The 12,604-nt window shown below is 49.2% G+C and overlaps 2 protein-coding genes across 4 annotated transcripts in view; one reads left to right on the top strand and one right to left on the bottom strand.

Moving 5' to 3' along the window:
- EFTUD2 (elongation factor Tu GTP binding domain containing 2) overlaps positions 1-5,796 on the top strand; it is a 36,663-nt gene extending 30,867 nt beyond the window's left edge. Inside the window, exons 19-28 of the mRNA XM_063080325.1 lie at positions 487-588; positions 1,624-1,706; positions 2,160-2,246; positions 2,486-2,612; positions 2,947-3,034; positions 3,659-3,777; positions 3,948-4,042; positions 4,528-4,681; positions 4,867-4,974; positions 5,340-5,796. Coding sequence (XP_062936395.1) covers positions 487-588; positions 1,624-1,706; positions 2,160-2,246; positions 2,486-2,612; positions 2,947-3,034; positions 3,659-3,777; positions 3,948-4,042; positions 4,528-4,681; positions 4,867-4,974; positions 5,340-5,435 — 1,059 coding nt within the window. The 3' untranslated portion in view covers positions 5,436-5,796. The remainder of the gene's footprint in view (positions 1-486; positions 589-1,623; positions 1,707-2,159; positions 2,247-2,485; positions 2,613-2,946; positions 3,035-3,658; positions 3,778-3,947; positions 4,043-4,527; positions 4,682-4,866; positions 4,975-5,339) is intronic.
- A 468-nt stretch (positions 5,797-6,264) lies between these two features.
- HIGD1B (HIG1 hypoxia inducible domain family member 1B) lies at positions 6,265-9,721 on the bottom strand. 3 transcript variants are annotated; one of them, XM_063081216.1, is made up of 5 exons: positions 9,640-9,721; positions 9,351-9,482; positions 7,782-7,932; positions 7,035-7,169; positions 6,265-6,395 (listed from the first exon to the last, which is right to left on the bottom strand). In XM_063081216.1, the coding sequence occupies exons 3-5, from the start codon at positions 7,879-7,881 to the stop codon at positions 6,331-6,333; spliced, it is 300 nt and encodes a 99-aa protein (XP_062937286.1). In that variant the 5' UTR covers positions 7,882-7,932; positions 9,351-9,482; positions 9,640-9,721; the 3' UTR covers positions 6,265-6,330. The 3 variants fall into 3 exon arrangements, with proteins under 3 accessions (XP_062937286.1, XP_062937287.1, XP_062937285.1); XM_063081217.1 differs by lacking the exon at positions 9,640-9,721 and adding an exon at positions 8,770-8,862 and having other exon boundaries at positions 9,351-9,385; XM_063081215.1 differs by lacking the exons at positions 9,351-9,482; positions 9,640-9,721 and adding an exon at positions 8,021-8,207.
- Between the last annotated feature and the right edge of the window lie 2,883 nt (positions 9,722-12,604).

Below are 12,604 nucleotides of genomic sequence, written 5' to 3'. Positions count from 1 at the left end.
TTGTACGTGTGTGTGTGTGTGTGTGTGTTTCCCAAATGTCTTTAGATAGGAAAAATTATATTCCTTGGAGAGTGCTCCTTGAATTGGTTTTTCAGTAAAGATAGAAGGAAAAGTGAGTTACTCTGATTCTTTTACACTCAAGCTTGTCCGCATACCTTTCTGTGTAGCTGGCCAGGAGTAAATGGTTCACTTGTATCCACAGGCATAGGGTAGGGTTTTCCCAAAAGGACCAAGATGGGAATTAAATCAGTGACCTCACACCCAGTAGCACTGTGCTGAGTGGTCCCAGTGCCTCAAGGACTGACTTGCAGGTAGATGCTCCCCACAGAACCTTCCTAAAGAGGCTGAAACAGATGCTGAGCAGTAGATATTTCTGATGGTGCATTGAGGCACCTCCTCTTGGGTTCCGGCCTTGATTCTGTTTGTATCTGCTGGTGCTAGCACAAGAGAGTCCAGGCTATGACCGCCAGGGCTGTTACATTTCAGGTGGAAGAGTCCGGCGAGCATGTGATCCTGGGCACTGGGGAGCTCTACCTGGACTGCGTGATGCACGATTTGCGGAAGATGTACTCGGAGATAGACATCAAGGTAAATCAGTGTGCCCCTTTCTTCAGCTCTTGCCTGGCCAGGAGCTGAGCTCAGAACTCCAGACTGATTTCCACTGGAAACACCAAGGGAAGAGGGGATACACTAGAGGAGATCTGTTTGGAAAAGCATGATCTCTTTTATGGGAAGGTTTTTGAGAACTGGATTGTCCCCTTCTGTTGGGTTATTCTTAATGTCGTATGTTTGAAGTCAAGGCTCCCAAGCCAAAGTTACTCTTGGTCCTTTGTTATGAAATTACACAATTAACCCATCTGTGGTGATTAAGGCTCAGAGTGGATGGTTTCAAGGAGAGAGTAGGGACTGGCTATCTTGGGATTCATTGTCCAGTCTTGATGTAATCCCTCAATTGGCCTCCATCTCTCAGTTTTTCTCCCACATTTTCTCTGTGGCCCTGTGATGCTGGGATGAGTACCCTCAGTATTGCTCTTAAACGCTTCTACTGATATGCCCAGGACTGGTGCTTCAAAGACACTGGGCTTCCCGAGCTTCAGGAAAGAGCTGTGCACCCAGACATTACAGGTTGAGACGGGAACAGGTACTTGCCAGTAGGTCTCCAGCACCAGCTCTGTTGGACAACAGGAGCTGTTTTTTGGTTTTGGTTTTTTTTGGCAGCAACTGGCCAGTAAGGGGATCCAAACCATTGACCTTGGTGTTGTAAAGCTGTGCTCTAACCAACTGAGCTAACCAGCCAGCCCTGGATGGCTTTTTTTTTTTTTTTTTTTGTCTTTTTCGTGACCGGTACTCAGCCAGTGAGTGCACTGGCCATTCCTATATAGGATCCGAACCCGCGGCAGGAGCGTCACTGCGCTCCCAGCACTGCACTCTCCCGAGTGCGCCATGGGGTCGGCCCTGGATAGCTTTTTTAATCTGCTCTTGTACTTGTCACTTATGCTGATTAAGGCAGAGGGGCTTTTCACAGAGCTAGTGTAAAGGAAGCTTCAGAATTCCCTTAGGTAAGAGGTTGTCCTTCCAACAAAAATAGGCCTCGCTTCAACAATTTTTTTTTTTGTTTCCCAGGTGGCTGACCCAGTTGTCACGTTTTGTGAAACAGTGGTGGAAACGTCCTCCCTCAAGTGCTTTGCTGAAACGCCCAATAAGAAGTAAGCTGGGAACACAGTGTCCCTGGGACTGACAGGCCCCCACCCCTACCCCAACTTTACCCCAGCCTCAAGTGCTGTGAGCATAGAGACCCCTAAGTCTTGGGCGGGGGTGCTTAGGATACTTGAGCTTTACCCCAGCCCTCTCGTCCCTTATGCCTTTGGACATGATGCTATGGAATTCTTTGCCGTATGTGCTCCCAAGAGGAGTTTCGTAATCGCCACCTCTGCTCTGTAATATGACCATCTTAAAAATTTACCCCAAACCTTACTTTTTTTAAAGACTGGTAGATTTAAATGAAAGAAGGCAGAAGATGAGCGCTTCTTGCTCTAACCTGCCCCGTGGCCTTCACTGCTTTCACTGCCTTAACTGTCCATTTTGCTACCCTTTTCTCAGGAATGCTCCTTCCGCTCATCCTGTTAACCCTCCTCTTCCCCCATTTCCTTTCTGACTAGGAACAAGATCACCATGATTGCTGAGCCTCTTGAGAAGGGCCTTGCCGAGGACATAGAGAATGAGGTGGTCCAGATCACATGGAACAGGTAGGAACACAACTCTTGATATCAGGGCTGAAGGGACATGGGGACACCATGGCTTAACCTGCTGGGGCTCCAATACCATACACCCTCTGGGAAGCAATTGCATCTTCCCCTTGGCTGTTGTCCTAGGCACAGTGTGGGCAGGATGAGGTGACTGTCTTCCAGGAGAGGAGAGTCCGTGGCCCCAAGAGCCGGAAATGACCAAGCTGTCTGCCACCTCTATTGTCCTCTTCTTTCCACAGGAAGAAGCTGGGAGAGTTCTTCCAGACCAAGTACGACTGGGACCTGCTGGCCGCCCGCTCCATCTGGGCTTTTGGCCCTGACGCCACTGGCCCCAACATCCTGGTGGATGATACCCTGCCCTCTGAGGTACGGGAGAGCTCGGGGGACCTGTCGTCGTCTTTTAGCGCTTTGATTTTTCTTTGTTCCTTTGGCTGCTGGCCAGTATGGGGATCCGAACACTTGGCCTTGGTGTTATCAGCACCGCACTTTCCCAAGTGAGCCACGGGCCGGCCCTTTTTTTAAATTTTCATCTCTGAGCTCTTGAATGGAAGAAACTACGAAGTGCTCTTCCTTTCCCAAAAGAAGGATTTTTTGTCTTCTTGTGAAGTAGAGTGTCCTCTTACAGATGTGTCCACTCCTGCCTCTGAACTCTGTGGCTATTGCCAGGGGCATGCTCAGGAGCCCTCATGTTTCTGTGCAGGTGGACAAGGCTCTTCTTGGCTCAGTGAAGGACAGCATCGTTCAAGGTTTCCAGTGGGGAACCAGGGAGGGTCCCCTCTGTGATGAGTGTAAGTCCACCGGCCCTGCCCCGCCCCAGTCGTCGAGGGTCCTTGCCCCCGTGTGTGGGAGGTGGGGTGGACTCACCATTTTTGAGACCTGGCAGAAGAAGCAGCTTGGGGCAGGAGCACAGGGCCACCTATGGCCATCCGTATCCTGGGCCAGCTTCCTCCTTTCCCCTGTCCTAGTGGCACTGTTTGGTACATCCTGAAAATTAAGTCATTTCTAGACTGACATTTGCTCGTCATTCCTGAGGATCTGGCTTTGGTTGTGTTTGAAGAAAGGTATCAAGAGGACAATGAGATTGGAATGGTTTATAGACCCTGATTGGACTTTGTGGGTCCAAATGTGCAATTCCTAAAACTTATCCTACATCCAAAAAAATTTAAATGTCCTCAGAAGAAGCATATAAACTTCTAGGAAAGATCTGTATGTCCAAGCATGGCCTGAAACAAACACTAAGAATTTATGCTTAAATTCTGACCTCTTTGCCACAGGCCTTGCTTATCCAATTAGAATTCCCATTTCCAGTGTGGTTTTTGTACCGTTTTTTTATGACTGCAAGATGGTGGCAGCATAGCAAGAGACTCTGCTGCTCTGCCATGGCCCCATGTCTAGCCCCATCTCCTTTTCAGTGATTCGGAATGTCAAGTTTAAGATCCTGGATGCGGTGGTTGCCCAGGAGCCCCTGCACCGGGGTGGGGGCCAAATCATTCCCACAGCCAGGAGAGTCGTCTACTCTGCCTTCCTCATGGTAAGAGAGTGAAGCTGGAGGGGACCATTCTGCTTCCCCACACAGGGGGTTTAGTAGAAGACCAAGCTTTTGGGGCCTCGACACTACAGTCCCCAGCCTTCCCTTTATCCAGGGTTTCACTTCCTTAGCTTTCCCCAAGCTGAGGAGCCTTTCTTCTTGCTCTGTTGCAGGCCACTCCTCGTCTGATGGAGCCCTACTACTTTGTAGAGGTCCAGGCCCCTGCAGATTGTGTCTCTGCTGTTTACACTGTCCTGGCCAGACGCAGGTAAGCAGCCCCGGGCATAGCAGTGAGAGTGCTGAGAACAAGAGCAGGGCTAGAAGCACCCCGGCTTCTGTGGAAGAGGAACGATTAGCCTCCCCCACCCTGTTCACTCCAGAAACCCACGAGCTGGCTTTCCAGAAGGAAGCAGGAAAGGAATGAGGCAATCCCCAGCTATACTGTAGATTAAAATTTGAGATTTCTTCTTGGGGCTCCTCCTCTGAGAGCGCCTGGGGGAAGTGCTGAAGCAAGTCAGTGGTGGGAATGTCTACAGGGACTTGTGCCTTCAGTGTTCCCATTCCTTTTTCTGTCCAGAGGTTGCTGCCCCTTTGACTTTCACAGGGAATTAGGCTTAGAGTCCCAGGCTTTTTCTACTCTGTTATTCTTTCTTTGATGGTAATTCTGGGCTGGGAAGCAAAAACCGGATTGCTTCGGTGCAGTCCTTTGGCCTCTGTATGAGCAGGGACTCAGCTTTTGTTTTTCTGTCTCAGGGGGCACGTGACTCAGGATGCACCCATCCCAGGCTCCCCTCTCTACACCATCAAAGCTTTCATTCCGGCCATCGACTCTTTTGGCTTTGAGACTGATCTCCGGACTCATACCCAGGGACAAGCCTTTTCCCTGTCTGTCTTCCACCATTGGCAGGTGAGAAAATGGTGCAGGCCAGCCAGCCTGGTCTCCCACCTCTCCAAAGCTGATCCCCTTCTGACCTTTTCCCTTCCGAACCCCTAGTGAGATGTCCACCATCCTGGACAGGAGGCCTACTTCTGGGCCTCAATCCTCTTGGAAGTCTGCTTGGGCCATCTGAAAGTCCTTTCTTTGCCTTTTAGATTGTACCTGGTGATCCTCTGGACAAGAGCATCGTCATCCGCCCCTTGGAGCCACAGCCGGCTCCTCACCTGGCCCGGGAATTCATGATTAAAACGCGCCGTAGGAAGGTATGTGTTACTTGGGCCTGTTGCCACCCCTCAGCCCCCAGCAGTCCCAGCAGGAGTTGACCCTCTCTATTTCTTCCTTTTGGCTCCTTTTCCTAAGGACCTGTAGGCTGAGAACAGTTTACTACACTATGTAGAGAGATGCTGTCTGTACACTCCTCTGGCAGCCAGACCTAGGGCCCAGTCTGGCTGGGAAAGGAGGGCCTTCTCTTCCACTGTGATGATACCCCAAAGGCAGGGCTCTTGACAAACAGCCCCACCTGCATTCCAGCCTCCACCGGTCTCCCCCTGAAGCACAGGCTGGGGCAGCCCCCGGCTCAGTCAGCCACACAGAAGGCTTATTCTTGGATTTGCCCTGTCCTCTTCAGGGCCTGAGTGAAGACGTGAGCATCAGCAAGTTCTTCGATGATCCTATGTTGCTGGAGCTCGCCAAACAGGATGTTGTGCTCAATTACCCCATGTGAGTGCAGGGACGCATGGCAACTTCTGCTCCCCGCCATGGCCGCAGCCCCTGGACTTGAAGCTGAGACCGCGTGTGACTTGGCCTTCATGTTGTCAGAGAGTACCTGAGAGCTGCTGTTGCCATCTTGAACAACCTGCAGACTTCCAACCCAGAGCCCCAGCAGGAGAGGAGCATTTGGCCTCCTGGTTCCTTCTGTGGTCTCTACCTGGCTCCATTCCCAGGGAACAGAGGAGCTTGGGCTCAGGGAAGGAGAAGGGGATGAAACCCCGAGGGGCCGTGACTACAGGATTTACGTGTGGAATTTTATATTTTATAAGTTTGCCTTAGCTATGGTTTGTAAGTGAACAGAACATTCTGACCTCTGCCTTGCTCTGCTCCTTTCATCCCCCACCAACCCCCAGCCCCGCCCTGTCTAGTCCTAGCGCTTCCGTTCTGGATATATGTCTTCTCCCGTGAGGCTTCACTGCCTCTGCTCCAGCTGCAGCCGCCTTCCTGCCTGTGTCCCCAGGGAAGCAGCCCATGGGGGGAGGAATGCCTGCCTCTTGATTCAGTGTTCCCATGAGCATCGAGGCCCTTTTACTGCTCCCAGCCTCCCATCCCACTTCATGATGTTCGTGGGTGGGACCTGAGGTGCCTTAGGAGTTGGGATTCCTGGGATTAGAGGCCTAGTACATCTCCTTAGGAGACCACTGCCCCTTAAGAGTCGCCCTTGCCCCAGAGGTGAGGGTCAGAGCACTTCAGTACCCCGCCTTTGGCTCTGAAGTCTCTCCCCAGCCACCACCAATCCCTCACTCTGTTCTCCCCCATGAAGAAGAGCCTGTTGACTTTCCTCAGAACGACTTTATTAACATACCAGGGATTGAGTTGGGGGGGCTTCCCCAGCCCCTCTAGGAGTCCTACTTCTCTCCAGTATCCTGTACTGTCCTCTTGATGTAATCTCTGTACATGGTGTACACAGCTCCTATGTGAAGGAGAAGGAAGAACGCCCCTTGACATTGAACCCTTCTCCGGTCCTCAGACTCTCCCCCGGGTGTCCCAGGGGTTCAGCCCTGGCTATTCCCTTGAGTCCAGCTTCCCTGCTCATCTTTCTGCCCCTGGTCCTAACAGCTGCTCCAAGCACCTGACCATGCAGTCAGGAAACAACCCATCTGATGGTTCACAGAGCACTTCCATGTACATTATATATCTGAGAAACCTCACAGTAGCTTGTGAAGTAGGCAAGTAGGGGGTAGTTATTGTCATGTTATACATGGGAAACCGAGGCTCAGTGAGAGAGCTTTGTCCACTGTCACACAGCAAGAAGCTGTCTGCTTTTTGATTGAGAGAGTAAGCGAAATCCAGTATGGGTTCTACTGCATGGTTTTTCTCACCTCTAGAGCTAACTGTCATGAAAGTACACTGTGCACCATCCCGACAGGCCTGGGACAGAAGATTAAACAGGGAACCCTGAAAACATCTCTGTGGGAGCTTCACCAAAGAGTTGATGTGGAACCTCATATACAGAACAGGGACTTGGGTCATGGTTCCTTTAACTGATTTCGCCAGACTTCACCTAATCTGTTTTGTTCCCGTCCTACTCTGACCCCACCAAACTACTCACCTAGCATGATTGCACCCACAGCACAGGTCTGTGCTGCCAGTCGGGTGTGAATCAGATGTATGGACATCTTCGTGGAACCACGAGCCTTCAGCCGGTAAATCCTGTATGCTGCCACCACCAGGCAGCCTCCTAAACCTATAGGCAGAGAACGTGAACCCTGGGCCTCAGCCACCAAGTACAGTGATCTCCTGAGAGATACCTCATTAGGCAGGCTGGGCACCTGGATAAACAGCTGCTTTCCTGCAGCTTCACAGGGGATGGGGATTTCATTGAAATATTAAGTTGTTTCCCCTCAATGGCATTTTCAAAGTGGCTGCCTCCCTCCAGTGACACCCCCTCCCGTATATAAATAGCCCATCATTATGACTGCCCCCCACTCCTAGCTCTGCTCTGGGCCCTTCTCCAACCACAGCTAGCTTCCACATCCTGGTACAGTTACTTTCCTAATCTCCCAGGGCCTTGAGGAAAGAAGCCATGGGAGACCCCAGACTGCTCACCTGGCCCCATCCTGACTCTGGTGTTGGTGCCCCAAGTATCCCCATATCCTATGTACTGAGTTGGCCACTACCTCCACCCATCCAGACTCCCTCACTGTAAGGGTTTGTCCCTTGGCACCTTTGCTGTGGGTTCATTTGTTAAGTAGGTAGGTCCACTTGTGACCTCTGCTTCATTCTCCTTTGAAAGGACCAGGAGACATGGTTTCTGAGAGGAAGGCTCCCCTCTCCCCATATTTCTTTCTCTACTCACCTATAGGCACCAGTGGAGACTCCCGGGTCTTCCTCAGGAACCTCTCAGATACACTGTCCTCATCCTCAGTCGGCACCCACCAGCCTTTGTTAGCAGACATGATCCTGGATACAGATGTTAACAGCTGGGGCTCCTAGGCTTCAGCACAGTCCTAGAAGAAGGCACCCATAGTAAGAACTCCGATATTCCTGATTCTGGAGTGGAAAGGAGGGGGGTTACCTGCTAAGATTCTCTCTTACCATGCCCAGCACAGCCTCTGCTTGAAAAGCTGTCCCAGATATCCTGTCTCAGGTAGCTAGGCCACTAGTGCCATTTCTCTATCTCTTCCTACTATCTGCGTCTTCCCCAGCTCGTTCGGACTTCATTGTTTACTCTGCTTCTCCCTTCCTCATCTGCATCTCTATGGGTGTGATCCTGGGGCCAAGAAAAACAGCTGAAAAAAAGATGAGCATCAGAGAAACAGCCCTTGAGCCTTGGGGACCCACTGGCCTTGGGTCTGTGATGGCTGCTCCTGAGGGAGCTACAGAGCAGGATCTGGCCCCAGGAATCCAGAGGCATCTCAGACAATGTTATGTCACTGGTTACCAAATCGCCAGAGCCAGAGATTTAAATGATCGGACATGGGTTGGGTATAATTTTGTGTATATTTTGCTCATTGATATTAAAGGAACAAATTCTGGTCCCTGATCTGCTCCCATTTCCAGGTCACCTCTTTCTAGGTTCTTCACAATTAATTACCACTCTCTGAGCTGGGAACCTCTATTGCTCTATTTGCTAACCCCCGTAAATTGTCTGCTCTGATCATAAACCAGATGGAGTCCCAGAGTACTGGTCCTGAGGCCAGGGGTTCTGCCAGTGGAATGCCTTCTGGGTCTAACCATTGGCCAAACACTCCCTGCTGGAGTTATCCATTACTAGTTGCCTCTCCTCCTCTCCTGGAAAATCAAGGACTGGAGGCCCCACAGGTCCTCAGCATGCTGGTGCTTACCCTAGGAGACTGCTAGAAAGAAGCGTGAGCAGCCGGTCCTGGGCTTGATGTCTGCTGTTTTGAACCAGCTGAGAGCTGATGATAGAGTTGCCACTATGGGGTCAGGGAAGCAGTGACTTAGGCTTTACAGAGACTTTGAAGTCAGGGATAGATAGGGGAGGGGATAGGACAGGGCATCAGTCTTAACCCCCCATCTGCCGAGTTCCTGGCCGGAGCTCCAGGCACTGGAAAGTAATGAAAGACCAGATAGAGAAGAGTCTTTGACTAGATTCAGTCCTCTAATTCTTGTGGACGTAAGTGGCTGGATCAGAGACTGGCTTGATGTAGAGAACTGAGATGGAGTTACAGAAGCAAGGATGGGCAGAGAGCCTGGGTTCTTCCCCAAGTTAAACTGCCTCAGGGGCCGGCCCGTGGCTCACTTGGGAGAGAGTGGTGCTGACACCACCAAGTCAGGGTTAAGATCCCCTTACTGGTCATCTTTATAAAAAAAAAAAAAAAAAATTCCCTTACTGGTCATCTTTTAAAAATAAAATAAATAAACTGCCTCAAGCACACTTAGAAACGATGTGCAAATAAAATACCTTGATTGTGGGAGACAGGCTCTCTGGTCTTGGTCTTGAGTCCTTCACGGATGCTTTCTGGACCAAGGAGATTTGTCCAGGAGGTCGAAACAACAGGGACTTCCCTCACGTCTCCAGACCTCTTCACACTGCCTGTGGGAGTGATTCTCACTCAAGTTACAAGCATGACAGTGACTGGCATTAACGCTGTTCTTACTAAATATCTATATTTCAGACCTCTCAACTAATCCATATGGTAAGTAGCAGTTACTGAGCAGGAACTGAGCTTCAGAGAGGCTAAATGACTTACCGAAGCATGCACAGCTGCTACATGGCAGTGTCATCTGAACCCAGGTCTGGCTGGCTCCAAAGTTTGCACTCCTAACTGCGGTACTGACCTCCAGGGGGCTGGCAAGCTAAAACCCTCTCCGGAATGATACTGAAGCTTAGGGATGCTAATCAATCACGCCACCCTTGATTAGGAGAAGAAAAAGTACTTGCTAAGCAAATGGAGAAAGATCAGGGTACGGCATGGAGAGTCTTGGTCCATCCCAGGCTTTCGATCCTTCCTTAGATTACTCTCAGCCCTGTGTGTCTGTCCTAAACAGCTTTTTTTTTTTTTGGAAGTTTGTCCAGCAGCTGATGTCCTTCTTTTCTCTCCTCGCTGCTCTAGGAAGAGACTCAAGGTCACAGCAACTCCCCAGGGCCTTCACATATCCCCAACGTCCATGGGAACTGTCCTCCAGGTCTTTCACACACACTCCCTCCTGTGCTGCCTCTCCAGGTCCCAACAGTAGCCTGAATTCTCAAGAGATGGATGGTATATGCCTTTATTGGTCTAGGCTAGATATGGGGGGCGATGAAAATGTCTGGATTAGACGGGGCAGGAGTCAGGATCAACTCCAAGTCCTTTGATGAACACGGGCCAAGCTATGGAGAGTGAAGTTCAGCTTCTCTATTGAGATTATATTGTTCCCACAGTATCTTAGCCCACAGCTGAGAAATAATAGTTTATACGATCTACTGAGCACCTTCTATGGGCCAAGGACTACACTAATTGCTTTATGTAGATTATTTTATTTAATCCTCACGATAACTGTGCGATAGGTACTATTAATATTCTCATTTCACAGATGAAAAACTGAGGCTCGGTTAAAGTTCTCAGTAAGTGACAGAGAGAAGGACCAGCCTTCCAACCATTCCTAAAGTCAAATCTCACTGCTCTGGATTAACTTGGGAGAATGTATGTAAAGTGCAAGGGAAATCTTGAAATAGAAGAAATAAAATTGCCTTTTATTTTAAAAACTTGTGAGAACATACAGTAACTAAAATTTCAAGGAACGGATTCTGTAGAGTCCTATTTTAGTAAACAAATAAGATAAAATTATGCACCACGGTCAAGGGTTCAAATCCCTGTACCCACCCCCCAAAAAAGATAAAATTATGATAGCGTCATTTTTGTTAGTATATCAAGTCTTTTTTTTTTTTTTTTTTTTTGTCTTTTTTGTGACCGGCCGCACCGCGCTCAGCCAGTGAGCGCCCCGGCCATCCCTATATAGGATCCGAACCTGCGAACCTGTGGTGGGAGCACTGCTGCACTCCCAGCGCCGCACTCTCCTGAGTGCGCCATGGGTCGGCCCAGTATGTCAAGTCTTTAATAATTGTTTCCATTTAAGGATTACTACATTAGTAATTTGCTTAGTAAACCTCTTTTTCTTCCAAATCAGGTTACATGAATAGAAGTTCTGATTTACAGGGGTCCAATTAATGATGCAGACATTTAATGTAGGCTAGAGTCAGATGTGAGATTAATTAGGCCATAGACTGGCCACTGTAAATATTTGGTTATTGGGCTGGCCAGTTAGCTCAGTTTGTTAGAGTGTAGCCTTGTAATACCAAGGTCACGGGTTCAGATCCCCATACTGGCCAGCCATAAAAACAACAACAACAAAAAGTCACCTTAAATATTTGGTTATGACACTCGATCTTGGGTTTGTGTCCTCATCTGTAAAGTGGATGTAGCATCTACCCAAAGGATTATTGTAAGTGTTAAATAGGATGATTGTTAGAATTCCCCTGTATACTGCCTGCTCCTCTTCCTCCAGAATGAGCAAGTGGCAGGGAATGGGTAGCAGGCTGGAAGAGAAGCGGAAAGTCCCTGACAATGGGTGGGAAGGTTACCATATTCTTTGTGGTCCCAAATTCAGCACAGCCTTTCTCATCCTCCTCCCCACCCCAGCACACCCTCCCCCCATCTAGTTGGGCTTCTTCTCCCTAACTAGAAGCTTCCCTATTGTGTTGAAGATGAACAGATGGGGGCGGGGGGACTAACTCTTGAAGCCTTCAACACAATCTGAGGCACAGCTATGCTATATATAGCCCAAGGGAGCCCAGTGACCAGACAGCAGAGGGAAATGTAGCTTTTGCATTGAGCTAATGAGAGCTGTGAGTGAGGGCATGATGAAGAATGAACTAGACAAGGAATAGGCTACACTCCCAGTTGGGGTTGGGATAGAAAGGAACCAGGCTGAAGGGCTGGGAGAATCACAGGGGGGAAAACATTAAGCCATATAATAGTGTCTGGGGGATTTGAGGGGCAAAGAGTAGAAGAACAGGAACAGGTATGAGCAATGGAAGTTTCCAGATAACATGGTTAGACAGAGGCAGCCTCTAGAAGGGGTCTGGGAAGGAGGATAACACCCCTTCTTTTAAAAACTAGCATTGGGTTCCAAGGACCTTGCAGCATTTGTCCAAGGACAGCCCCGAGATCCACAGGCGTGGGTCTGGGAAACTGCCTTTGGTACCCTCTAATCTTTCAGGGGAGACTGTTCAAGTATTTTTAAAGATTTTAAGAGGGCATGGATAATGGTGATTGGAAGGCTGAATCAGACTGTAATAATGGTGACATTATAGAATCATGTCTTGTGAAGGAACAATTCTCTGAGCTGCAGAAGACAACAGTAGGACCCCTGCCTCAGATGATGAATGCGTGCTCCAGAGATTTAAAATGTTTTGCTAAGGTCCTTTTGTTGGGTGCTTTTGAATACCCAAATTACCTGGCTTCCTCTAAAATGCACTATGGGAAGGGAGTAATGTCTTGAGAGCCTGCAAGATTTAGGCACTTTACATATTTTATTTAATCCCCACAACAGCCCCAACAGGTAGATCTCATTATTTCCATTTTACAAATGAGGCAACCAAGGCTCGGAGAGGTTAAGTAACTTACTCAGACCACACAGCAAGTAAATGGCTGAGCCTCCCAACCAATAGTAATA

This window comes from Cynocephalus volans, chromosome 16 (genome assembly GCF_027409185.1).
Source record: "Cynocephalus volans isolate mCynVol1 chromosome 16, mCynVol1.pri, whole genome shotgun sequence".
Lineage (NCBI taxonomy): Eukaryota > Metazoa > Chordata > Mammalia > Dermoptera > Cynocephalidae > Cynocephalus > Cynocephalus volans.
Note: the sequence above shows the minus strand (reverse complement) of the source record. Positions and strands in the feature narration are given on the sequence as shown.